Here is a 27,371-nt window from a genome sequence, read left to right on the forward strand (position 1 = left end):
CGCAAGTATTGGCCAATAGGGATATTCCGGATGAGCTGTTTAGAGTGGTTGCTGTTTGCTCTTAGTAAAGTATTCCTGCTGAGAGGTTTACGGTAAATAGTGGTATCAAATAGACCATCACTACTTTTAAAGATGGTGAGGTCTAGAAAGTTTATTTCATTGTTGTTACACTCCAAAGCCAGATTCCATTCCCCAAGCTCAGTCACTCGCTCACTCTCCTCGCTTCCTCCACTCGCGCCTAAGCCCCGCCCCTGCGAGGAGCCGAGGATTATTTGCGAGGACAGAGTGGCCGACCAGCTGGCCTCAAAGGATCGGACTGCACTTAGCGCGTCATTTCAAAGCGACGGCAAATTCCGCGATCACTTATGACGTCTCACACAGCTGGATCACTGGAACACAGCCAACACAGCCAACCGAGCCGATCATATAGCTTGTCATTGCCATGAAAATAATATATATGCATAGAATAATATGCAGGTATAGAATAATACAGAATATAAGAATAGACAATTCATCAATGTGGATGGCCACATTGTTATCTTTATAGTTAACATTTTGTGCAAAGCCATTTATTCCTGAAATAGTGAACGAAGCGCCAGGATGAGCAAACTTACATTTATGAATTAAATCCTGACCCGTCCCTCTTTTTGCTCGTACAGTCCCCAGACCCCCCACCCCCCGCTGCAGTCCCGCACGGCACTGCTGCTTATAACAGCCACCGTATATTACAGAGTATGTCTGACTTTCATGCAGGGTGGCCATACGTCCTCTTTTACCCGGACATATCCTCTTTTGGGGGGCTGTCTGGGGGTTTTTATAAAATCCTTCAAATGTCCGGGGTTTTGAGAGTTTGGGTGATATCCCCCCCACTTCTGGGACGAAGAAAAAAGAAAAAAACTCAGACGATTTTGTGATTTTGCTTGATATTGTTTGATAGCGAAATAAATCATGACTGATAGACATGAAAGAAGACCCTTCACAGCTAATAGAGAATTAACATTTTTAAGAATCGGTTCAGAATTGAATGAGTACGGCTATAGTGCGGCTATAGTTAAAGCGTAAAGTGTCCTCTCCTATATTCAGTCTATAAATACAATACATTATTTTAAACATAATCTTTGTCACAGTAATTTATAGTAGTCCATGCACTAAATTGAGACATGCAAGGAGAGAAATGAACTATCAGCTTTTGAGACAGAATAAGTGTGCACAATATATTACAATGTATATAATTGTATTATACTTTATATCGTATTGTTGCGTCTTTTCAGTCAATTTACACTGTGTGTGTGTGTGTGTGTGTGTGTGTGTGTGTGTGTGTGTGTGTGTGTGTGTGTGTGTGTGTGAGATGCGCAACTAGTGATCGGCGGGGGCGAAGGGGGGGGCAGCCGGTGTTTTCGGGGCATGGTTTCGGGTTTCAAGCATTGTTTGTGTGGCCACATGTGGAGGAGGACCATGTATACGTCACGGGAGAAGGGAAAAAACAAAAAAAACGTGGACACGTGATGCGGAAGTCTGCCGCGGAGGAGATGTGGAGAGTGGTCGAGCCTACACTTGATGTACACTCGCTAAATGCGGAAGTAGAGAGCCTCCTCGGCTCCTCCACTCGACTCCACTCGCCTCCTCCAAGAAGCAACTGAATAATTGGACCCTGAGCACATCCGGTTTGGAGTCGAAGTGACCGAGTGGGAGTGAGCGAGTGGCCGAGATTTTCGGGAATGGAATCTGGCTCAAGGTAAAAGTTAAGTACCTAGTGGTGGAGTTAACATACAGGAGGAACGCTTGCAGCTCATCAACGGTGCCTTTCCAGATCAAGAGCACATCATCGATGTACCGACGCCAAAGGGCTATTTTGGGGAGAAATATATTATTAACAGGGTTATATATGAACCGTTCTTCCCAAAATCCCATGACCAGACAGGCATATGACGGGGCAAAAGCACTACCCATAGCTGTCCCTTGGCATTGTAGATAAAAATTGCCAGAGTACTTAAAAAAGTTGTTAGACAGAATTCAGGGCCGGACTGGGACCAAAATTCAGCCCTGGCATTTTGGTCCGGACCGGCCCACCACCCCCCGGACCGTTTTGTCAACGGGGGGGGGCTGTTTCAGCCCAGCCCTGCACATGAACTCTGCAGCCGCACTGAGGCCCCTGCTGGAAAGCATCCCAGCCCAAACATTAACGTAACTAATAATTGGGCCACACGACCCTGAAATGACCGTAATAATCCTAAAACGGGAGCAAAAATATTTGATTTAAAAAAAAAAAAGAATTTTTTTTTTTTTTTTTTTTTGGGTGGCCCAGCGGCCCACTGGCCCGCGGCCCACCGGGCATTTGCCCGGTACGCCAAATGGCCAGTCCACCCCTGACAGAATTATCTCAGCGAGTTCAGTCAGAAAAGCTGAGGGGGGCATGATATGTGCCGGGCGTGTATCTAGATAGTGGGAGATGGCTTCTAAACCCACATCATGAGGTATGCAAGTATAGAGACTCGTTACATCAAGTGAGGCTAAAATAGTATCAGCATGGTCACATTTCAAATTTTGAATCAGGTTCAGAACGTCAGTAGTATCCCCAAGATAAGAAGGCAAATTTAATACATGTTTTCTCAAAAAATGATCAACATATTGAGACAAGGGCTCAGTGAGAGTGCCTATGGAGGACACAATGGGGCGGAGGGGGGGGTTATCTAGGGTTTTGTGAATTTTGGGAACACCATAGATCACTGGGCACATGGGGTGATCTTTGACCAAAAATTTATTTTCCTTATCTGTGATGAAGCCTCTCTTGTTAGACGCATCAATAAAAACATCAATCTCAGTTTTGACTTTAGCAGTAGGGTTGGAGGGTATAGGAGTATAGTGGTTAGTGTCAGCGAGCTGACTTAAAATACCCATGTTGTATCTATCAAAACTCATGACTACCACTGCGCCGCCTTTATCGGCTGGGCGTATAATAATGTATTTTCTTAATTCAAGATCCTGTATAGCTTCCATCTCAGTTTTGGTCATATTGGGTTTACCTTTAATTTTTTGGCACTTTTTGCCCAGGTCATTTTCTACCAATTGACCAAAGGTTGTAATGGAAGGACTAAGATTAGATGTGGGGAGAAAGGATGACTTCTTTTTAAAAGGGGTAGGTTCTCTAACAATCTCAGGTACAGATTCATTTTCAATGGGGTTACAGATACTGGTGCTATTACTGTTAAAGACATTAGGTCTGGAGAAAAAATGTTTCAGGTGTAATATTCGGAGAAACTTAAAGGTGTCTACCTTGAGAGTAAATGGATCAACAGTATTTGTAGGAGCAAAGGTGAGTCCTTTACTGAGAACAGTCTTTTCTTGTTCTGTGAGGCTGTTGTCGGATAGGTTGATCACTGTCTCCTGTTGCGTGGAGAGCGTCGTGGGGGGGGTGGTTCTCCTCCCACCGCGCGTGCCCCTCCTCGTTTTGCGTGTTGAGAGCGGCCGTGTGGAAAAGGAGGTTTGGAAGACCTTTTATGGGCATCGGCTACGTCACTGGCAGCGTCATCGGAGGATTCCCTCTCACTAGCTGTTGAGAGCGGGTCTTTGATGTTTTTGGCAGGGGGGCGCCGTTGGCTCTTGAAGGCTTTTCTTTTTCCATGCCAGTCGTAGATGGTTCTTGTGGTTAAATGTGTCTCTGGGTTTTATAAATATTGAACTAATGAAAAGTATTAACACACACACACACACACACACACACACACACACACACACACAGACACAGATACAGACACACACACACACACACACACACACACACACACGCGTGTGTGTGTGTGTGTGTGTGTGTGTGTGTGTGTGTGTGTGTGTGTGTGTGTGTGTGTGTGTGATGCACGCGGGAGTGCGGTAGTCAGTTAATCCCAATTATCATAGACGCCCCACCTATCCCAGTTAGCATCCTAATTACAATAGGGAGCTGCCCCGCCGCAGTCTTTCGGATATGTCCAGAACCGCCGATCCAACCAATATGTCCATATATGGGTATATATGGATATCCAGTTGTCCAGAACCACAGATCCAACCAATAAGCCCATATATGGGCATGCCAATATACAGGGTATGGTCATATACTAATGACATCAGAGATCTCCACACAGTATATGGGCATAAAAGGGACACAGTAGACAGACCGATACAGAGATGTCCAAATATGGGCACAAAAGGGACACAGACAGACGTGTACAACGGGTACTCTGACAAAACCCCCGACACTATGACTCTTATATTGGTCAGAATTACGGTGCGACGTAGGTGTGATGGCCGCGTAGAGAACCTCTAGTTAGAAAAGTTACCAAATGTATTTTTTATGTTTACTTGTTTTTGCCGTCAATTATTGTTCTTAGAAAGAAAATCGGAATCAGAGTCCAGGATTCAGTTGTACAGGGTGGTGTTGAATCCTGAGTCTCTGAATTTGGTGAGTAGCTTGGAGACACAATGGTGTTGAATGAACTGTAGTCAATGAACATCATTCTCACATAATGTGTTCCTTAGTTCCAAATTGATGGTAAACATTAATTGTGTTGTTACGACTCCTAGTCTAGGATTAGGAAAAGCAACATAAAATGGATAAGGACAATTGGAATTTAAAACTCAATATATATTTATTACACCAAAATTAGGAATAATTACAAATAGACAATAAATAATAAGGAAAACCTAATCTAACTAACAGAACCCAGCTGCAAACCTAAGCAAAACACAAATCTCATAATAACAACTCAAATAACTAACAAAACTAAAGAACTGAGTTGGTCAGAGCACAGAGCAATCTTTCTCAATGCTTCCAGAGGCGGGTTATGGAAACACAGTCTCTTCCAAAGGCTTTCAAAGACAGGTGAAGGATCAAAGGAATGGTTTTGGGCGAGTGGACAGGGGGACCGACTCCCCGCTGCCGAAGCTGAACAGCCCTCTCAACAGTCTAGTTCATGGGTGAGCTTTATTGTGGATAGGTGTGGCCCCCAGCCAATCCACAAACTACAAAACCAGGTTTCAGCCCTCTTAAAAGCTAAATGAATGACCATGCTAAGCAATAATAGTTGGTGGTTATATTAAAGTGATTACAACAGTTTGTACTTCTGTACAAATTGTTCTCGGTTTAACTTCACTAATTAACACTAAGCTGCAGTTGCATCAATGAAGTTAAGAGTAACATCACTTCTCACAGATCCAGGTGAGAATTGGGTCATGTGAACATTTATCATTAAACCATCCTGCACTCGGGTGGTAGTATGCACAGTTCCGGTCTACATCATCAGCAGGATATTCAAGGAACCAGTACCTGCAGAAAAAGAACATAACGTAATTTTAACCACATCCAGTCAGTCACTTACATACAGCTACATGTCATTGATAGAATTACAATAGAAAAACGTGTAAAATGTCTCACTGTGTTAGTGGTGTCAGTGGTGTTCCATCCACCCACGTCCATTTGCCCTTTGTCCTTTTCAGACCAATCCATGGACTTCCATCCCCAATGATAAAGTCCTGATCATTTGTACAAGATGATTGAACCATAAGACATTTTCTCCAATGCATTCAAGTTTGCATTATAATCACATATTTACAGTACATCTCATGCATCTTTGTGGATGATGGACAACTGGAAATGCACGCACATGCACAAACACACGCGCACACACACACACACACACACGCACACACACACACACACACACACACACACACACACACACACACACGCACACGCACCGCGCACACACACGCACACGGCACACGCATACACACACTAACCTGTTCTTCTTGACTGTTAATAATCACCAGATCTGCTCCTGTCTTCAGACATTGTTCTCTACTTTCCTCCCAACTTTTCCGTTCAGTAGATGTGTAATAACAGCTCTCTCCAAACTTCTTCCATCCACTGGAACAGGAACTGACTAAATATCAAAGAGGAGTTTTCCAGATGGATTTTCAATGCACTGATAGTCAACACACACACACACACACACACACACACACACACACACACACACACACACACACACACACACACACACACACACACACACACACACACACACACACACACTTTTCCCTTTCCTTCATTGAAAACTGCAATTCTAATCCTAACCACTGACAATAATTAAAATAATAATACATTAATGTATATTCCTTTAAAGGACCACACCCATTATTTTCCTATCTTCATATTGGGATCCTCACTAATGCTCATTGTGTTATGGTACCATTTTTGTCTGCTCACTCTGTGTCTCAGACAGAGGAGGGCTGTGGACGGTTCTGAAACCTGTCTACCAGTGACATCATTGGTAGGTAGGTTTGGTCATTTCAACTTAACTTCGGTCGATTATTTCTCCCCTTTAAAAATACCAATTGGTATTGTGTTTTATATCATTTGTATCATTGAATAGTCACCTTTACAACTAGGTACAGCTTGTAAGAATCGGCATTTGTGGAATGAGCAACACAGCTAAACGTTTGGGTAGCGCCCCCCAAAAATTTGCCAAAATCCCCCAATATGCTTCTGTTGGTAATCGTTCTTGTTTTGAACGACCTGCCAGCAAACACCTGCTGGCAGGTGTGTCTTGCATGGTGGGTCTTACATGGGTTCTACAACTTTGTTGAGTTTGTGTATGCTCCAAGCAGCAACACTGCCCCCATGGAAAGATGCCACGTTTGTACCTTCAGGATAAGGCCTGTGCAATAGGGCATCTGGAAGCTGGTGTTCCGTTATGCAGAGTGGCAGCATTATTTGGTGTCAGCCCTGGTACCATTTCCAAACTTAGGACCAAGTTCTGTGAGACTGGTGAAGTCAAAGGAAGACAACAACCCAAGAAGACCGGTTCCTCACCTTTGCTTCACTAAAAAGGTTTTCTTCCAGAGATTTACAGGCAAGATTTGCACAACAATACCAAAGACGGATGTCAAAGTTGCAGGACCAATGCTCAGGTGCCAGTCACACACCTGTGACTGGCACACACCTGCCTGAAAATGGTACCAGGGCTGACATCAAATAATGCGTAATCTGCGTAACAGAACACCAGCTTCACTTGCCTTATTGCACGGGCCTTATCCTGAAGGAACAAACGTGGCATCTTTCCATGGGGAAAGGGTTGCTGCTTGGAGCATACACAAACTCAACAAAGCTGCAAGACCCATACTCGGGTGTCAGTCACACACCTGTGACTGGTACACACCTCTCAGTAAGTGTGTGCTGGCAGGTCGCTCAAAACGAGATGTACCTCGTTGTAAAGATGACTAATCAACGATAAAAATGATATAAAACACGATACTAATTGGTATTATCAAAGGGTTTCGGAACTTTTTTTGGGCAGTTTAGAATGCTAACTGTCCAGGAATTGAAAGCCTAGGGTGACCACCCGTCTCGAATCTCGCGGGACAGTCCCGAAATTGGACCGTCTGTCCTAACCTGACACCGTCAAATGGAAGAAAGCTTGCGACACACATTTTGTTTCACAGCGTACTTGCATCTGAGACTCCGGGCGCAGAATCGATGACAGACAGTTTTTCTTTTTTTCAAGCTACTAGGCAGGTGATTGGATGATCCCGCCCCTAGCAGCCGCTGATTGGTTCGGACACGCAGTGTTCGGCCATCTCTACTCCCTTCGCAATCCCAGACCTCCCTGAAATCAAATGCAAATGAGATTTCCGGAGGGAGGGGGTTTACCAGGCTACGTCTGTCCCGCGTCCTGCACAAACGGAACAATGTCTCGCGAATCAAAGATTCGAGAGAGAGAAAAAACCTTTTTTTTCCAATATATTAGCGTAGGCTATAGGATTATATCATATCCCCATAATAGTATTCATATTATTTCCGCAATACTCATTGACGAGAAACGCACGCAGCCCCAAAACACACTCGCCCCAAAACACACTGGCCCCAATTTTTTTCGCCAACCGAGGCCGCCAGATATACCCGGGGCGAGTGTGTTTTGGGACGAGGCGTTCTTGTATTATATCCCGGCCACCAGCAGCAACATGTGATTTCATTCACCGGCTTGTTTACAAGTCGAATTTGGGGAAAGAAAATAATCAGGAGCTCAACAACATAATAAGAGGATACAAGAGCTATCTGTGCTAGCTGCAAAGGGTTCATATTTAAGTATTTTAAAACAGTGAAAGCTACCGAGGAAAAAGAAACAGAAAGCGATAGACCCCCGCCACGACTCAAACTAGCGACCACGGGAGTTTATCATCAAATTCAAAGATTTGTTGTGAATAATTATAAACAAACAACCTCCTGGTGCTTCCAAGTTGGGGGGTAGTTTGACCAAAACCGAAGGTATTGAAGAGGAGGACACTGAGAATGTTACGGTCATCAGAGATCAAAGGATTTAGCAGCTGCCATTCTGATAATGTCAGGAGCAATGGACCAGGCAACAGTGACATTACGACCAGGTAGGGTCCAACCAAGTGTTTCCAAATGGACTGCAGTCTGCACAGAACCCTATCCATCAGATCCAAAGTAGACTGTATTTTTTGGTGACCAAAAGACCATGTTTTATGCAAGTACATAATGAAGTTGACCAAAGTTTCTCAGCTGCATTATATTTGTTATTATTGTCTGTCTATCCTCTGAAAGAAAGGGGTTTAAGGGGCGTCATGGCCATTCACTGTGCGTACGACGTGACACCCTCACTCTCACAGGTCCGTGATTTCATACCCCCCACTTTTTGCAAAATACATATATATTTTTTTTATTGATTTCTTTTATTTTTTTATAATCGGTAAAATCAGGCAAAAATAAGAATTAGATAACATAACCCTAACCTAACCCTAATCCTAACCCTAAAACCGAAATAAAGTAACCAAAAATCGGAAAGAAAACTAACAGAATCCGCCCAATAACCGAAAATCTTCGCACGCCCCCTATCGACAGCCCTCCTCTGAGACACAGAGTGAGTGGCCAAAATGGTACCATTTTATAATGATCATTAGTGAGGCCCAATGATGAAGAAAGGTTCAAAATGGTTGAAGTGGTCCTTTTAAAAAGATGTGAAACCTCTCTCACCTGCTTTCTCCAGGATCAGGTTGTTGACTGAATTATCTGCAAAGGTCAGAAATAGTATCGATAAACACAAGTGTTGCTTCTGCTCATGAAAAGGTCATGCATCTGTATGGAAAATGTACTTTTAGAAGAACATTTTATGCTATTCTTTTATATGTGTATAACTTCTTAACACCACTTTCTTCATCATACTTTACAGATGCACAGTAATACAAAAATACAAAAAGAAACAAGGGGTTTGGGTTACGTGGTGGGCTTTATAGTTATAGTTATAGAGTGATGTGGTAGTTTAGACATGGAATACTCACAGTGCACGACCAGGCCTATGATCCCACCCAGCAGCATAAGACACAGCATCCCCAGACACCCAGCAACAACTATGAGAGGCCTTCTCACTGTTTTAGAGCGCTGTCCTGAAACAGAAAGTACGGTACGGCTACTATGGGTGCCACGATTAAGAGAGAAAAAAACAAGACTAAACGCCCCAACTAGACCACAATTCTTTGAATTGTATTTTTAGATCTATCTAAAATACTTTTACCCATCAAAGGAATGATACTAACAAAATACACTTTATTTTTATTTAATTTTAAATTTACAATTAATTCATTTTCCACTTTGAAACATAGAAATAACTTGACAACGATCACAGCTTGGTCAAACTCACCCTGTGGTCCAGGGACAATGTTACAGCTTTTGAGCTCGTCCACGCTCTCATAGATGTCCACCACTCTCTCCTCAAACTGTCCTCTGTCCTCAGTGTCCCCTCTCTGTCCTCTGTCTCCATCACTCTCTGTCAAGTCTGGCATGGTGTAAATATGTGTAGACATCTTACAAGGATGAGAGAGGCTTGAAAAGTAACTATTGACTACAAATAGTAACAATGTTGTATATTCCTCTCCTGTCTTGATTAGCTGTATCAAATTAACCATGTACTAGATAACTGTAAGCATACTGGTCTTGCAAAATGTGATCTTGTTTGTCTGTGGCTGGTTAGCAATAAGGAAGTACAAGACGGAAATGCACGTACTAGTACTCAGACACACGTAAGCACGTACGCACACACAAAAACACACGCACACACGGTATAGCGTCATGTGATTCTGCGTTCCCTTTTCACCGGAAATGTATCACATTTTAGCATTATTTCACCATTCCACCTTTTTGCATATTTGACTCTAATATACTGTACTTCTTATTGGATGACCTGATGATCTTTGTGTGTGCGTGTGTGTGCGTGTGCGTGTGCGTGTGCGTGTGCGTGTGCGTGTGCGTGTGTGTGTGTGTGTGTGCGTGCGTGCGTGCGTGCGTGCGTGCGTGTGTGTGTGCATGTGTGTGGTGCATATGTGATTGTTAGTCGCTAGTCTACTGTATTCTATTATTTGTATTATTAACCTGTATAGCACCTAATTGTTTATTAAAAGTAGGCTACCAAAGAGAACAGGGGACAGTTACATGTTGTTTGTATGTGCATTCTATGTTGACTGTAGTTGTCATGTAGTATTTACTATATTGTGATATACACATCACTAAATTATAACAGGTTGCACCACACAAACTAGTTATTCTGCTAAAATCTTAGTTGTTATTGTTTGTTCAGCATCTTGTATGGAATCGTGGTCTAATAAAGTTGTAAAGTTAAAGTCTGAAACTACTCCTTGTTAACAAACACTAAATCATAATTAACATTTTCACAGTGTCATCACAGTTTTTGAAACACTACTGTACATACTGATGGCTAACAAGTTCATGTTTAAGCAATAATTAAAGAGGTGGTGCCATGGTTTTGCACTTTTTCAGTTTTTCATGTGTCTATGGGGTTGATAGAGTTTCATTAAGCCCCCTGGTGGTGTTTTTATGGTGTTTTATGTCTTCTCTGACTATTTTGAGTTTCTACCTGGAGGCTGAAACCTTGAGGGTCAAACGTGCCAATAAAAAAACAGCACTTTAGTGACATAGTAAAAACATACCCTCCCCTCATTATCATAACACAACAGGTGTGGGCATGAGGAGGAGGAGGGACTAGGACAGGTGGGTGGTGCTAAGGTGAGAACCAGGTATACTTAATGAACTGGAGGCGTGTCCACATAAAAACATAATTTTAACAATTTCTGTACACTTTTTTGGAAAAAATCTTCCTCCTAGTATAACCATAATACCGGATGATTATGTTTTAGGGGGGGCGGGGGGAATCACTGAAAATCACGGCACCCCGTCTTTAAAAATTGCATTCTTCGTCTAACATGATACCTTGTCTAACATGACAGTCGGCGAGATGAACCGACCCCTGTAATGAATGTTAGGTGGTGTATATATATTACTGTACATATTAAATGAATATGGTGTGGGTGAATCTAATCTACACACGATCATCAGCGTTTCTGAGACATACAGGCTGTGTCTGGGTGTGAGAGGTGTGAAGTCTGGTTTTAGTACAGTACATGGCTACTGTAACCTCCTCTATCTCATACATGTCACACCCAAAAGTGTTGGAAACAAACAGGAGAAGGACGCACACCAGTATTGATGAGGTGCTGCTGACCTTGGTTAAATAAGTCTAAAAGTAAAGAAAAGGCCACACACTCATAGCCACCATGCAGGATTTATTTAAAGAATACCAACGTTTCCAAAAGTGTACTGTCCATTGATACATTTACAGGTTAATCAGTAAAAATTCTAAAAATATCTATTAATTATTATCATCCATATTATTTATACAAGTATGTACATTTGAGCTTGACTGGTTCTAGATTGAGTCTCTTCTCTGGATTATTTTGTATTTTATTTACTGTCCTCTAATAATGGACTGGCTATTAAACATATTTTAGATGAAAAAGTTTCATCTAAAATATGTTTACTATTAATATATATATTTTTACTGCAACTTCTTTCAATTTAAAAATACGTTATTTTTGATAGCTGGCATAGAGAAAAATGTTTTGAAACCTTTCACTGCTTAATACTGTACGTATTAACCACTGGCACCCCTTTGGTAGGTGTGTACTGCTCTAGTCTAGACCAAAAACCTGGGTCCAAAGACCTGTAATAGTCAAAGTGTCAAAAAAAGCTTGTTTCATCCACTGAGGGAAATTGGGGTAGTTCCTAAAGCCGGGTAAAGGATAGTTATTTTGTTTTTTTAATAACTAGAAGGAAATAATAAACAAAATTGTCTATTTTCTCAAGGCAAAGTGCATGTCAACATTTTAACATCCACGTATTAATTTTGGACTTTCTTTTCCAAAGTGACCACTATTCATCACAGACTTCATTGTGGAGGAGATGGATGAGAACACGTCTCTGGAGGACCTGCAGAAGATGATTGTTGTAACTTTGGTCTACAGGATGCTTCTCTGTTTCTATGAGGTGAGTCATACTTCACCCTCCTGTCCATCCGGTAACCCAAACCGTCCCTAAATGGCCAAATGCCCTGCTGTGATACACAGTTGATGACTGCAGTGACCGAACACAACCACCATACAGTAATATATATGTAGTAATCATATTATTTATCAGGATCCAATCTGAAAATGCTATTTGAGGGAGACAGTGTAAATGTGGAGTTTAGTTATATTTTACACAGTGCTAAACATAATGCCACATTGTTCTAATTGTCTTGGCTGGCTCTAGGTGTATTCATCTAAATCTATGTTGTAGAATGCCACTTACTATTATATTACTATCACTTGGAATTAGAGTTTAACAAAATAAAAACTGAGGGAAAAAAAAAGCTGTTCCTGAATCTGGTGGATGTACAAGATTACCTCCTGACAGCAATGATATATAACACGAACACGTACAGTCCCCCCCCCCTCCGTCCGTCCGTCCGTCCGTCCGTCCAGAAGTTGACCTTTGACCTATGTGGGTGTTCTGCCTTGGGTCTTCAGAGGATGATATCTGCATATTGATGAGGTATAGGTGCTGAGAAAAGCACCGGCCGATTGAGTGATGATGTCACCAAGATCAATAGAATTGATCGGCCTGGTAGTTTCACCCATTGATCAGTAGATAATAGGCCTTAGTGGTGTGTGTCTCTATCTGTGTGTGTTTATGTGCATGTTCTCTGACTGATCAGGAGACAGTGGGGCTATTTTTTTGAGAATTGAAGAACGTCAGAGAGTGGAACGTGTTCTCTGATCAATTGCAAAACGGGGGAAGTTTTATTTCTGAGGACGCGTTCAACTCTGTGCGTGTGCGTGTGCGTGTGCGTGTGCCTGTGCCTGTGCCTGTGCCTGTGCGTGTGCGTGTGTGTGTGTGCGTGTGTGTGTGTGTGTGTGTGTGCGCTCACGTTTGCATTTGATGCCAACGGTGCCAGAGATTAGCTGCTAACGGACGGACAGGACGGACACACGGACGGACGGACGGACGGACGGACAGGGGGTAAAACATACTCTCTCGCCATGCCTTTCGGCCTGGAGGAGACAATTAGCCGGTCGATGGATGTGATTGCATTTCTGGAGATGTCTGTTAGAGACTGAGACAGACAGACAAAGGTTTAACGAGTGAGTCGATCACTAATCAAGATGATCGTTTGCTTTTCGGAACTGCTTACCAATAATTGTTTTTATACATCGTAGGCCAGTTTCAGTATCTGTAAAGCATTAATCAAGCAGAGAGAGAGAGACAGAGAGAAGGGGGGAGGGTACATAAACACGAGTTTAATAGATGAGAAAATGTAACTACAGTAACAAATTCAAGGACCTGTTGTTGGAAAAAAAATAAGTGATCTCGTATTTCTTAACCTTTTGGAGAATCAAAATGTTCCCAGAAGGTCCGTTGTATGACCTTCTGGACATGTATGTAGTTTGGTACAACACCATTGAAATATAAATAAATAAAATCTCTTTCTCTCCTCCTCTCGCTCCCCCTCGCTCTCTTTCTATTCTTGTTTGCGTGCTGCTGGCAGTTAGCCGTCTGCGTGTTCATCAGTGTATGTGGCAGTTAATATGCGCACACCAGTATTGATGAGGTGCTGCTGACCTTTGGTAAATACGTCTAAAAGTAAAAAAGAGGCCGCACACTCATAGCCACGATGCAGGATTTATTTAATGAACACCAACGCAAAAACAGTCATCAAACTACAAGCTCGCGACGCTTGAGCTTTAATTTGGCTATTTTTTGGTATTCATCGCATGACAAAGAATATAGCACTTAAAGGGATAGTTCACCCAAAAAAATTCAAGGCATGAAGCCTTGAATTGATGGATTCTTTTTGGTTTTTGTCGCATTCCTAAGCCAATAATTTGATAATGTCTCCGGTAGGAGACTCAAAGTTGACACTTTGAGTCTCCTACCAGAGCCACCACCGGTCATCAAATTGTTGGCTTAGGAAAATGACAAAAACAAATATCCATCCATGATATCCATGAATTCAAGTCTCCATGGGGTGTGTAATCGATAGAAAAAATGTCATTTTGGGGGTGAACCAACCCTTCAAGTGGTTAATTGATACATTGACCGCGCTATTGACTAAGTCAACATTAGGAATACTGTTGTGTCTTCTTAAGTAGGCTATATGGCTATTATGTCCAACTGCTGTTATTTACACATTGCGATGGTGAGCTTTGTTCTGGATGCAACATGTTTTAGTTTTTTTTTTTCTCTGCAGGTCTGTCACATACTGTAACTGAAATGTTTTGCATCGCCTCAACAGGTCAACATTTCGTGTCAGTACATACTAATTGATAATCACAATATATGAGAGACGACTAAAAGCTTGCCTTGCTCCCCATTTGGCCATGCGACCAGCAGCAGCATCACTATGTCTGGGCATAAACTCAATGAGGGATTGGAGGTGTTCCACAAACACAGGATCACTGGACCATCACGCTGCTGACTAAGTGCTTCCCACACAGTCTCCTATGTGCGTTTTGGCTGCAGTCGGACTTCTGCTCCAGATAGTTCGTCACGCCATCCCTCAGATGCTCGAGATTGCTTGGATCGAGATCTGATGACTGCTTTGATTGATTGAATATTTTATTAGGCAAAAATTTTAAAACAGCACAGATACATTTAAAATACTTTGTCTAACAGGTCCGTTCATAAAAGTCCTTGCGGACTTGTTTCCAATGAGGGCATTGGTATCATTACAAAAAAAAACAGCAAAAAAAATAACACTATGTACAACAAAAAAAAAAAAAAAAAAGGGGGGGGGGAATATGTACAAGAACAGGGGGGGGGGGGGAGGGTCTGCTGTCTAACGGGAAAATGGTACTACCTCCTCTTTTGGCCTCCTGAAAGGTGATTTTTTTTAAGGCTCTTTTAAATGAGCCCAGCGAACTGCTTTTTTTGAGGGATGGAGTTAGACTATTCCAATCCTGGTTGGCAGTGCTGTAGAAGGAGAATTTGCCCATGTTTGTTTTATGGGTGGGTGGTACCAAATTGTTGTTAACGCTCCCTCTGGTATTGTGACTGTGGGTGTCGCTAACCTTTTGGAGGTATTTACTCAGATATGCGGGAATAGGGGGCATATCGGGCAAATTTGCATTTACAATTTTGAAGGCCAGTCCCATTTTTAGTTGTTTAACCCTGTCTTCCACCCTGAGCCAGCCTAGGCTGGCAAAATGGGTGGGAGAAAGGTGGGTCATGGGCCCCAATCCGAGGAGTAGCCGAATCAGTTTGTTTTGGGAGGTTTGAAGCTTAGTCTTCAGTGACACTGAGGTGTTGGAGTACCAGGAGGTGCAAGCATAGTCAAAAAGTTGAAGTGTTTGTTGTCAGCTGAACCGATCTCGGACAGTCTTGTCTTCGCGTGCGTGCGTGCGTGCGTGCGTGCGTGTGCGTGCGTGTGCGGGGGAAGCGGTCTTGTACTTCATTGATCGAACACGGTGGAAAACAGCTTGACTCAGGGGTGGACTGGCCATTTGGCGTACCTTGCCCGGTGGGCCGCTGGCCAGTGGGCCGCTAGGCAAAAAAAAAAATTTTTTAATTTTTTTCGCTCCCCGTTTTAGGATTATTACGGTCATTTCAGGGTCGCGTGGCCCAATTATTAGTTATGTTAATGTTTGGGCTGAGATGCTTTCCAGCAGGGGCCTCAGTGCGGCTGCAGAGTTCATGTGCAGGGCTGGGCTGAAACAGTGAAACGCTCCGCCACCCCCCCCCCCCCGTTGACAAAACGGCCCGGGGGGTGGTGGGCCGGTCCGAACCAAAATGCCAGGGCTGAATTTTGGTCCCAGTCCGGCCCTGGCTTGACTCTCCACCTTCATCCCTCGCTCACAAAACCATGACGTGTTGTTGATATGATTGATGACTGACCTTCCCACTGACATGTTTATGAACCAATTGACAGCACCTACAGTATATGAATTTTGAAGAAGTTTTCAAGGAAGCTAGGCCTCTTTAATATTTACCTAGACTGTATTTTGGGCATGTCATTATGGCCAAAATTGTTAGAAACTATTTCTATCTTTTTTTAATAGCAAAAATAGTCAAACCTTGCAACGCTTGAGCTTTAGTTTGTCGGCTTGTTTGGATAAGCGCTGGCTAACAAGTTGATCGTTTAGCAATAAATAAAAATTGCATTCTTCGTCCAACATGACACCTTGTCTAACATGCAGTGGTGGAAAAAGTACTCACATTTTTAAGTAAGTAAAAGTATCAATACTGCAATGTAGAAATACTCTGTTGCAAGTAAAAGTCCGGAATTCAAAATTTACTTGAGTAAAAGTACAAAAGTATTGGTATCAAAATGTACTTAAAGTACCAAAAGTAGAAAGTACTCATTATGCAGAATGTCCCATTTCAAGTTTTCTAATAAAAAATATTTTGAAAATAGCACAATCTACAAGCTCACAATGTGTCGCATCGCGACGCATTGTGAGCTTGTAGATCCGTGAGCTTGTAGATCCGCTTGTAGATCCGTAAATGAACTTAGTTACTTTACACCACTTCTAACATGACAGTAGGCGAGATGAACTGACCCCTAATGAGGGGAATGAATTAGGTGGTGTAAGCTGCATACATTACTGTACGTATTAAATGAATATGGTGGCGGTGAATCTAATCTACACACCATCATCAGCGTTTCTGAGACATGCAGGCTGTGTGTGGGTGTGAGAGGTGTGAAGTCTGGTTTTAGTACATGGCTATTGTAACTTCCTCTTTCTCATGCATGTCTCACCCAAAAGCGTGGTAAACAAACAGGAGAAGGGCACACACCAGTATTGATGAGGTGCTGCTGACCTTTGGTGAATACATCTAAAAGAGGCCGACACTCATTGCCACGATGCAGGATTTATTTAAAGAATACCAACTCAAAAACAGTCAAACTACAAGCTCGCGACGCTTGAGCTTTAATTTGGCTATTTTTTGGTATTCATCGCATGACAAAGAATGTAGCGCTTAGCCTTAAAGGGATAGTTCACCCAAAAAAAATCAAGGCATGAAGCCTTGAATTGATGGAGATTTTTTGTTTTTTAGTCGCATTCCTAAGCCAATAATTTGATGACCGAGGGAAAGATGCTAATGTCTCCGGTAGGAGACTCAAAGTTGACACTTTGAGTCTCCTACCGGAGCCACCACCGGTCATCAAATTATTGGCTTAGGAAAATGTCAAAAACTAAAAAATATCCATGAATTCAAGGCTTCATGGGGTGTGTAATCGATAGAAAAAAAAGTCATTTTGGGGGTGAACTATCCCTTTAAGTGGTTAATTGATACATTGACCGCGCTATTGACTAAGTCAACATTAGGAATACTGTTTTGTCTTCTTAAGTAGGCTATGGCTATTATATCCAACTGTTACTTAATACAACACATTAAAGGACGACTTCACTGCTTTTCAACCTATCTTCATATAATAGGTCCTCACTAATACTCATGATAAAATGGTAAAAAAAAATTCTACTTGGTCTGTGTCTCATAGGAGGGCTGTGGACAGTCCAGAAACCTGTCTACCAGTGACATCATCGTTAGGCATGATTTTTTTTTCCAACAAGATTTCACATTTTTTATTTATATTTTTATTAACACGAGAACAATGGCTTCTTTTATTGCATTGCAACTTTCCAGGAATAGAAAGCCAGCAGTTTCTTTTCCAATGAGGGATTGAAAGCGTTCCACAAACACAGGATCACTGGACCACCACGCTGCTGACTAAGTGCTTCCCACACAGTCTCCTATGTGTGTTTTGGCTGCAGTCGGACTTCTGCTCCAGATAGTTCGTCACGCCGTCCCTCAGATGCTCGAGATTGCTTGGATCGAGATCTGATGACTGCTTTGATGGGCCAGCTGTGAGTCCAGCCGTGTTTGTTGTCAGCTGAACCGATCTTGGACAGCCTTGTCTTCGCGTGCGCGTGTGTGTGTGTGTGTGTGTGTGTGTGTGGTAGCCTTGGTAACCAACATTTCCTGAGCCATATGGCCCTAAGGACATAGGCCTATTTTGTATGTCCGTATAGCGCGAGGCAGTTGACATTTACACCCTGTGGACATGACACTAGTATATGTCACAGTGACTCACTTAACCCCAATCCAACCCTTAATGCTGAGTGACGAGCAGAGAGGCATTGGGCATTATTTTTTATAGTCTTGGGTACGACTCGGGCGGGGATTGAACCCCGACCTCCCTGTCTCAAGGCGGACACTCTCACCACAAGGCCAATGATGTGGGGGCGGAGTGGGGGAGGTGATGCCCCCTTATTCTACTGAGGGGGGGAAAAAGAAATCCATTGGCAGGTGGATTCAGTGCCGACGCAGTGCTGCACCTCACCTATTGACACAGTAACACTCAGATACACTGTGACATTCAGACATTGCATCGTGTTTGTCAGATACATTTTCTAGTTTTGTATAGAGAAATGGTGTATCTGTACGTTTTCCGACTGCCATGCTCCACTTAGGGTCATGGCTATCACGATGTGTGCATTCTTTCAGCAAAGTGATCAGAGTGAGTTGTGTCTGACACACCACTGGCCCTACATTGTCTGAATGCATTGCAGCCTTTAATACACTCAAACCTTTTAATAAATAAAAACAAGAAATACAGCATGAACACTGAACCTACACAGTCAAAAAAAAGGGGGTTTAAAATCAGACACGTGAGGATTGTATTGTGTGCGATTGGACCACATATGTCTCAGTTGTCTCAAGCTTTAAATATCTTTTCAGTTATGCTGTGGCCTTTTATCTACAGCATGTGAACTGAAGCGGGCTTAAGAGGTGAAATCAACCAGTAATCATAGCTATCATCTGGGGATGTCCAGATATTATTCATAAACTGTGTGTGTGTGTGTGTGTGTGTGTGTGTGTGTGTGTGTGTGTGTGTGTGTGTGTGTGTGTGTGTGTGTGTGTGTGTGTGTGTGTGTGTGTGTGTGTGTGCAGGCACGTGCACACATACATCAGAGGGGGCTTGAGCCCCTGCTCTTTTACCCATCTGTAAAAGTGCCCTCTCCAGACCATGAATGTAGCACTTACTAGTTTGGAAAAAAAAAACGCAAACACACTCTTACCATGCCATACCTGAACGCAGCGTTCAAGAGAATTGCCATTTCCGAACTATCCTGAACTTGAATGCAGCATTTTATGTTGAAAGAATTGCATTGCCAGTGAATATTGATTAAATACTTAGTTGAGTGCGGCGTCACACACCGAAAATAGCCAATCTCCAAGCTCACAACGCGGCGCGCTGCGACGCGTTGTGAGCTTGGAGATTTGCTATTTTCTGTATTTTTACCAAAAGTGCCCTTTTGGATCTTTCAGCCCCTGCCCCTCTAACATTCTCTGCACGTCCCTGTGTGTGTGTGTGTGTGTGTGTGTGTGTGTGTGTGTGTGTGGGTGGGTCGGTGGGTGGGTGGGTGGGTGCGTGCGTGCGTGTGTGTGTGTGGACGTAGACTGAAGATAAATATCCAGAGAGCTGATACAGTATGTTTATGCACATGACAAATGTTCTGCCCCTAAATGCAAATTTGGGCAATGAACACGGCAATGAGCGTGTGTGTGTTCCACGCTAGTACCAACTGTCTGTTTCTCGTCTTTTTGTGCTTCACAGTTGCTGTGGCAACCTACCTGCCTCGTTAGCATAATTTCTATCATTGTACTGTTGATGGTGATGGTTGCCGTGGTTACAAGGGGTATATTGTAACACAAAAAAACGAGATTCCATCCATTCAGCGTTTCGTAAGAGATGGAACACATACCTTCGATCACGTCCACAGCTGAGAGCCAGATGGGGTTTTTGATAGACAGGAAAGAATAGTGAAAACTGAACAAAACTGAAAGACTACAGTTATACTGTAAATATGAGGCTCTTATAAGGAATTTACAGTACTGTGCCTTGTGCTTTGATTCGACACAATAATGGATGATTTCTATTGTCAACAGATGGCCGATCATCCAAAATTGATACCTTTTGTAATGCTATGAAGAGACAATAAGATTAATACAGTACAATCTGGTACCACCCACCCATAAACAAACATGGGCAAATTCTCCTTCTCCTTCTCCACCAAGGTATGGAATAGTCTAACCCCATCCCTCAAAAAATGCAGTTCGCTGGGCTCATTCAAAACAGCCCTAAAAACTCATCTTTCTGGAGGCCATAAGAGGAGGTAGTACCAGTTTCCCGGGTAGACAGACGACCCCCCTCCCCTTTTTTTGTATATAGTTTTTATTTTTCATGCTTTTTTTTTGTACATAGTGGTATTTTTTCTCTGTATTTTTATGTTGATTTTTGAACTGTCTGGTTGCTACTATATATGTCTATGAAATTAAGTCAAGGACCCCAACGGAAACAAGTCCGCAAGGACTTTTTTGGTCGGACCTTTTAGACAAAAGTATTATAATTATAACTGTGTTGTTTTACATTATTTTGCCTAATACAACTTTCAATCAATCAATCAACAGTGGCTGGCTGTTGACTGACTGACTGACTGACTCGCTCTTATCTGCATTTCTCTTTCATTAACCCCCCCCACCCACACACACACACACACACACACACACACACACACACACACACACACACACACACACACACACACACACACACACACACACACACACACACACGCACACACACACAGACGCACACACGCACGCACGCACATGCACATGCATTCTGGCACAAAACATGAGATAATGACATAGAATCTGTTCATAGAGACACTGACTGACTGACTGACTGACTGACAGACAGCTGGGTTGGAGAGAGTGAAATACAAACTATACCACAGACAGGATGAGATATACGTATATGCACTGAACTAATTTCAGTCTGACATGGTGGTGTTGAGTGGAGAAAGATGAGGGGGCATAACAGAAAGAACGGTGTGAAACAGACGAGACACAGAGAGAAGTGGATCTGAGCTAATCAGAGGTGCATGGGAGGTGAAGAGGGAGACCAAAAGAGGAGAGAGAGAAAGAAGAGAGACTGCTCTACTCACTGCATACTAAAAAAAATTAGTGGAACTACCTGCCAACTCTACGACATCAGACACTTACTGCATAGATAGGCTACTTCCTACAAATTACAAACACCCACAAAAGTCTGAAAACCTTTCTAAAAGCGTCTTGCTGAAGTACAGCAAAAACGGCAGCAAAGATGTGTGAGCAGAAGGGGTGTGTGTGTGTGTGTGTGTGTGTGTGTGTGTGTGTGTGTGTGTGTGTGTGTGTGTGTGTGTGTGTGTGTGTGTGTGTGTGTGTGTGTGTGTGTGTGTGTGTGTGTGTGTGTGTGTGTGTGTGTGTGTGTGTGTGTGTGTGTGTGTGTGTCTGTCCAAGGCTAATCTCACAAACCACTTGACCAAACAGCACCAAATGTCTCGTGCACACTGCCAGGCGGAAGTAGACCGGGGAAGCAAATTGCTGAACATTTGTCACGTGTGTTTTACACTGTTTGAAAATGTACCTAAAACTGAAAGGAAAATAATATATTAACATACTGTATTTAGAAGTCAGTATGACGTCATCAACATGGAGGCCCATTATTAGACCCTGTCTAGTTTTGACTGTATATTGAGGTTGGGTTTATAATGCATTATAAATGTGCTTATAATGCATTATAGACCCGACCTTAGTATACTACCATTAATTTGACCTACTATTAAATGATTGTATGTTGTACATATTTCTTTTTACATAGGCCTATATTTCTTATTGGATGCACCTTTTTTTATTTCACAATTGCCATTGGCAAGGTCATTATATTTTATGTTTCCCATTCCAGTAAAGCCACTTTTTTACAATTGAATTGAATTTCATAGAGAGATGGAGGAGGGTTTGGTGTCTCGAGACACAGACAGCAGACACTTAATTTGATTAGTTGATCCTTAGCCTGTCATCTTTTAATCTGTAATAATGCACACGCTGTTTAATTTAGTTACCACTCAGTTAGAGGAATGCAGATTGGGACTAACAGGAGAGAGAGAGAGAGAGAGAGAGAGAGAGAGAGAGAGAGAGAGAGAGAGAGATGGATTACAGACAGGAGAAGAGAGTGGGATAGGCAGAGATAATTGGAAGTGATGTGTAGTTAATTGGTCTGTTGTTTAACTGACATAAATGTATTGATTGACAGCGATGAGATTGATTGATGGAGAGAGAGAGAGAGAGAGAGAGAGATAGAGAGAGAGAGGGAGAGGGGGGGGGGGACCGGTGAAGAATGAAAGATTTCCAACAGGCAGGAATGAATGCATTTAGTACAAATCGATGCTGTCAGGCAGAAACCTCACATCTCCATATATTTTTTTATGTTTTTTTTTGTAAATTAATGTCCTACTACGTCTCACAAGAGCTTGTAGATCGGCTCTTTTCACAGTTTTAAATCATTTTTTAAATAGTAATAAAAAAGGAACGTTTTTTTGGACACTCAAGGTTTCCGCCTGACATCGATTTTCAATCTATTCCTCTTAGAGAGATGGATGGATGGATGGATGGATGGACGGACGGACGGACGGACGGACGGACGGACGGACGGAAGAGAAGATGAGAGATGAGAGGATGAGGACCAAGCCCCCAGAACCATGGTAGAACAGTGAAGAGGCCGTCGTCTGGTGGTCAAATCTGGGATAGCAACACTTCCGCGCGTGTGTCTGTTTAAAACCCTGGTACGCCTGCTCATTACTATTGGTATTGGTACTTCTTGCAGACTTACGGGTGCTTCAAACGCCACTGCCCACTGAGCATATTTCATTGAAATTAATAGCTGGGGGGGGGGGCAGTCTGAGCTCTAGATATATCACAACTCTATGATGAGGACAGAGGAGGAAGGGGAAGTGGGGGAAGGACAAAGAGGAAGTGAAAGAGATGGGTTGAGAGGCTGGGACAGGGGGGGAGGGGCAGAGAGACAGGGTGGGTGGGAGAGAGAGATGAGATGGAGGAGGAGACCTGAGGGAAGGAGAGATGGAAGGAGAGAAAGAGAAGAGAGAGGGAAAAAATGGGACAGGAAGCGCGAGGGCGTCGGAGAGAGGCAGAGAGATGTCTTCAATACATTATTTATTTCATTACACCTTTATTTATTCAGCAAAGGCCGATTGAGAGCAAGCTCTCTTTTCTGACGACGCGCTGATTACAGCAAACATATAACACAAAATGAACAGATACAAATGACAAGAGATAACATACCATTAGAGATTTCATAAGGCAGTGGTTCTCAACCTTTTTCGTGCCAAGGACCCCCAAATTGATATGTATGTGGCCGTGGACCCCCACCTGATTTGATTGATTGATTGATTGAATATTTTATTACTTTGTCTAACAGGTCTGTTCATGAAAGTGCTTGCGGTCTTGTTTCCAATAAGGGCCTTGGTATTCAATTCATAGACATATATAGTGGCACCACAGTTCAAATATCAATACAAAAAAAAACAGAAAAAGATAACACTATGTACAACAAAAAATAAAAACATTATTTTATTGTATATCTGCAATTTTTTTAATAGCCAAGGTATAAACTATGGATAAAGGGGTTAAAATGATTGTGACTCTTTATTATCTAATTTAGCTGGGGACCCCCTGGTATCCCCTGGGGGTCCCCTGACCCCACTTTGAGGACCAATGTCATAAGGTACATAAGTACAGACAGATTTGAAAGTTTTATTGATATTGACAAGCTGTTTAAAACGGTCGAGTGAAATTAAATTCTCTAAATTTAAAACAGAATGTAGACAGTTCCACATGTGTGGGACATAGTAAAGAAAGGTGGTTTTATAACCAGATCATATTCAACAGTGGGGACGCAATTAATGGTGATTACAAACTCTAAATGTTAAGATAATCATCAATGCACATAGCGAGTGTTAATTTAACTCAGAGAGTGCATTTTTACATTGTTAACCACTTTCAACCTGGCATCCCTATTTTGGCCATGTCATAGTAGGCGGAAATGGTCAGAAATTGTCAAATAATTATAAAAAAAAAGGTTTTAGAAATATATTTTTATTTCATAAATAGCTAATCTACAAGTTCACAACGCGTCATATATCGCGATGAGTTGTGAGCTTTTATATCGGCTATTTTATAAGTAGGGCTTAAGAGTATGGAAAGGCACGGTGGCACAGTCGGTAGTGCTGTCGCCTCACAGCTAGAAGGTCCTGAGTTCGATTCCCGCAGGGGACGCTGTGGGCGTGTTCTCTCCTCCGTGTCATCAGTGCCCAAACCCTAGGTGGGGTGGGTGAAAGGGCCTTTCTGTGTGGAGTTTGCATGTTCTCCCCGTGTTCTCCTAGGGTTGGTACTAGTGATGTGCGGGTTTTTTTTTTCATGACCCGCCCTGCCCCAACCCGCCACGGAACCCAACCCGCCCCGCGAACCCATATATAAATCTATGGCTCAACCCGCCCGCGACCCGCGGTGGGAATATATATATATATTATATAGCGCTCTTTTAAGTACTCAAAGTCGCTTTAAATGTTTACAGTAGCACAACATTGTCATGGGCTAAATAAACAAGCATGTTGTTCAAAATAGTTTTTTGTTTTTTTTTTGCGTGTGAGAGCGGCTGACCCGCTCACCCGCAGCCCGCATAATTGCCTCTGAAATCCTGACTCGACCACCCGCGCCGCGGGTTGACCCGCGGGACCCGCGGGTTACGGGTCGGCCCGCTCATCACTAGTAGGTACCCTCACAAAAACATGCAGTCACTATACTGCCTCCCCCTGGCCAGCCGGGGCGCCTGATGGAGGGGAAGGGATTGGTTGGAATAACGTGTTCCTTCCACACGCTACGTCCAACCAGGGAAACTCTCCCCTGTCAGGTGACAAGAAGGTCAGTTGGCTCTCATGCATTGAAGGAGGCATGAGCTCGGCCCTGGCCTCCCTAGGTTGGCAGAGGGAAGGGGGGTTGGGGGGTCCAGAATAGGCAGATGAGAGAGAAAGAGAGAAATAGGTGGAGAAAAAAAAAAGTGGCAGAATATGTGAGCACTGTGACTGATCGAAACTAAGGAAATCCTTGACTGAGTACAGACGTCGAGCTGCCACAGGCTCCCGAGAGGAGACAGATTTTTCACCCACTGCACACAAGATGAGGCGGAAAACGAGCTGCGCTTTCTAACTACCTGCCAAGACATCAGAGACACATGCACTACTTCACTCAGATTACTGACACCCAAAAGAATATGAAAACATGACTAATAAACAAAAAAAAGAACTCCCATACAGTATCTGCTGGGTGAAGTACAGCAGTGTGCAAACACAGCAGCAAGATCTGTGAGCTGTTGTGACAGGAACAGGACGTTCAGTGGAATCCAACCACCTTAAAAAAATTCAATCAAATATGTGTATTCCTGCACTATCTACACTGTGCTGATCTTGTATATACAAGTACGTACAAACAGAGCAGAAATTGCTATAAGCCAAAATGTATCCAGAATATGAACCCAGGTCTCCCGTACGTGTGAGCGCGAAACCCTCTACTGCTGAGTTAAGTCAGTTTTTGTATTGTGGTGTTGCACAATGTTTATGGACAGAGAGGTATGCCTGTAAAGGCGAAAAGTATAGATGAGATGAATGCATGTCTTTGACTACCTCAACTTACCTAGTGTATGCATAATGTGTCTTTTTCTTTGTTGTTAACTGAATTTTGTACTGCAGCTTCTAAGTCCTCGACTCCAAGACAAATTTCTCCTTTGCGAGACAAATAAAAGTGAATCTTGAACCTTAACAGGGGAGATATTAGACGTCAGGCTTCATGGCAATACTTCTTGTCAGCTAGTGGTCCTGTACGGGTGCATTTCTCCTTTCCGACATGTCGCCTTTCCGACGTTGACGAACCCTATACCTAACCCTAACCCTAACCATAACCGCACGCGGAAGCCACTAGTCGGAGTGGTGAGATGTCGGAATGGAAGGAGCACCCCGTCCTGTACCTTTAGCAGCAAAGGCAAAACTTAATTCTACTTATGTTGCAATGTTACATTGCTCTGTTTACAAAACCACCAGCCACCGAAAATGCAGGGTAAGACAATGTCGGGTCTCTGCTCGATGTAATGTGTATTGAGACGTAGTAGGCTACACACACGTTTTTATTGTATTTATCTCTCACTTGCATTGGCATGTTTGAATGTCAATAAAGCCTCTTTGCGTAGAATACAATTGAGAGAGACAGAGTGAGACACACACAAACAATGACACACAAAGTGTATAGTGTTACTATACTAGTTAGGACATCAACATTTTAGGACGTTGACTTTATGAATGCTGTTACAATTTCTTGTCATTTTTAACCGTAACCCTGAAGCTGAAAATAGTCAATGTACAAGCGTTGTGTGTGTACACACACACACACATACACACACACACACACACACACACACACACACACACGGATGAGTGGACTGATGTAGTGAGTTGCTGTGATCACCGTGGACAAGAGGATGTGTTACACAACCCTGATGGTATACTTATGCTTACTGGTTACCGTGGAAACAGAGTCAGCCGCTGGATAGGATGGCATTCTTTAACTCACTTTCCTGGTCTCCCTCAGGGCTTGTACTCGCCCCTCTCTCTCTCTCTCTCTCTCTCTCTCTCTCTCTCTCTCTCTCTCTCTCTCTCTCTCTCTCTCTCTCTCTCTCTCTCTCTCTCTCTCTCTCTCTCTCTCTCTCTCTCTCTCTCTCTCTGTGTGTGTGTGTGTGTGTGTGTGTGTGTGTGTGTGTGTGTGTGTGTGTGTGTGTGTGTGTGTGTGTGTGTGTGTGTGTGTGTGTGTGTGTGTGTGTGTGTCATCAGCTCCCTCTTATGGCATTCAAAGATAGTGAATCTTGATATGATCAGCAGGTAGAGCAGAGGGATTGTCTTTAGCCACAGCTGAATGGTTAGAGAGCCTGCCTGGGAAGGCAAAAGTCCCAGGTTCCATTCCAGGTCTCAGCAAGAGTAGTTGTATTGTACTGACATTTTTCTTACTTAAGTAAAAGTATCAATACCGCAATGTAGAAGTC

General features: G+C 42.9%; 1 protein-coding gene and 1 long non-coding RNA gene across 2 annotated transcripts; both read right to left on the reverse strand.

Moving 5' to 3' along the window:
- Nucleotides 1-4,815: 4,815 nt before the first annotated feature.
- On the reverse strand, nucleotides 4,816-5,868 carry LOC308102730. The gene is made up of 3 exons (XR_013934686.1): nucleotides 5,773-5,868; nucleotides 5,408-5,505; nucleotides 4,816-5,299 (listed from the first exon to the last, which is right to left on the reverse strand). It is a non-coding gene; the product is annotated as an uncharacterized lncRNA (long non-coding RNA).
- A 3,018-nt stretch (nucleotides 5,869-8,886) lies between these two features.
- Nucleotides 8,887-9,906, reverse strand: LOC308102967 (uncharacterized protein; the record flags this gene model as incomplete). Its single annotated transcript, XM_080452819.1, has 4 exons — nucleotides 9,693-9,906; nucleotides 9,334-9,438; nucleotides 9,029-9,064; nucleotides 8,887-8,903 (listed from the first exon to the last, which is right to left on the reverse strand). Exons 1-4 carry the CDS (start codon nucleotides 9,853-9,855, stop codon nucleotides 8,887-8,889), a joined length of 321 nt encoding a protein of 106 aa, XP_080308945.1. The 5' UTR covers nucleotides 9,856-9,906.
- Nucleotides 9,907-27,371: the final 17,465 nt, after the last annotated feature.

This window comes from Gymnoscopelus braueri (assembly GCF_963280865.1).
Source record: "Gymnoscopelus braueri genome assembly, chromosome: 16".
Lineage (NCBI taxonomy): Eukaryota > Metazoa > Chordata > Actinopteri > Myctophiformes > Myctophidae > Gymnoscopelus > Gymnoscopelus braueri.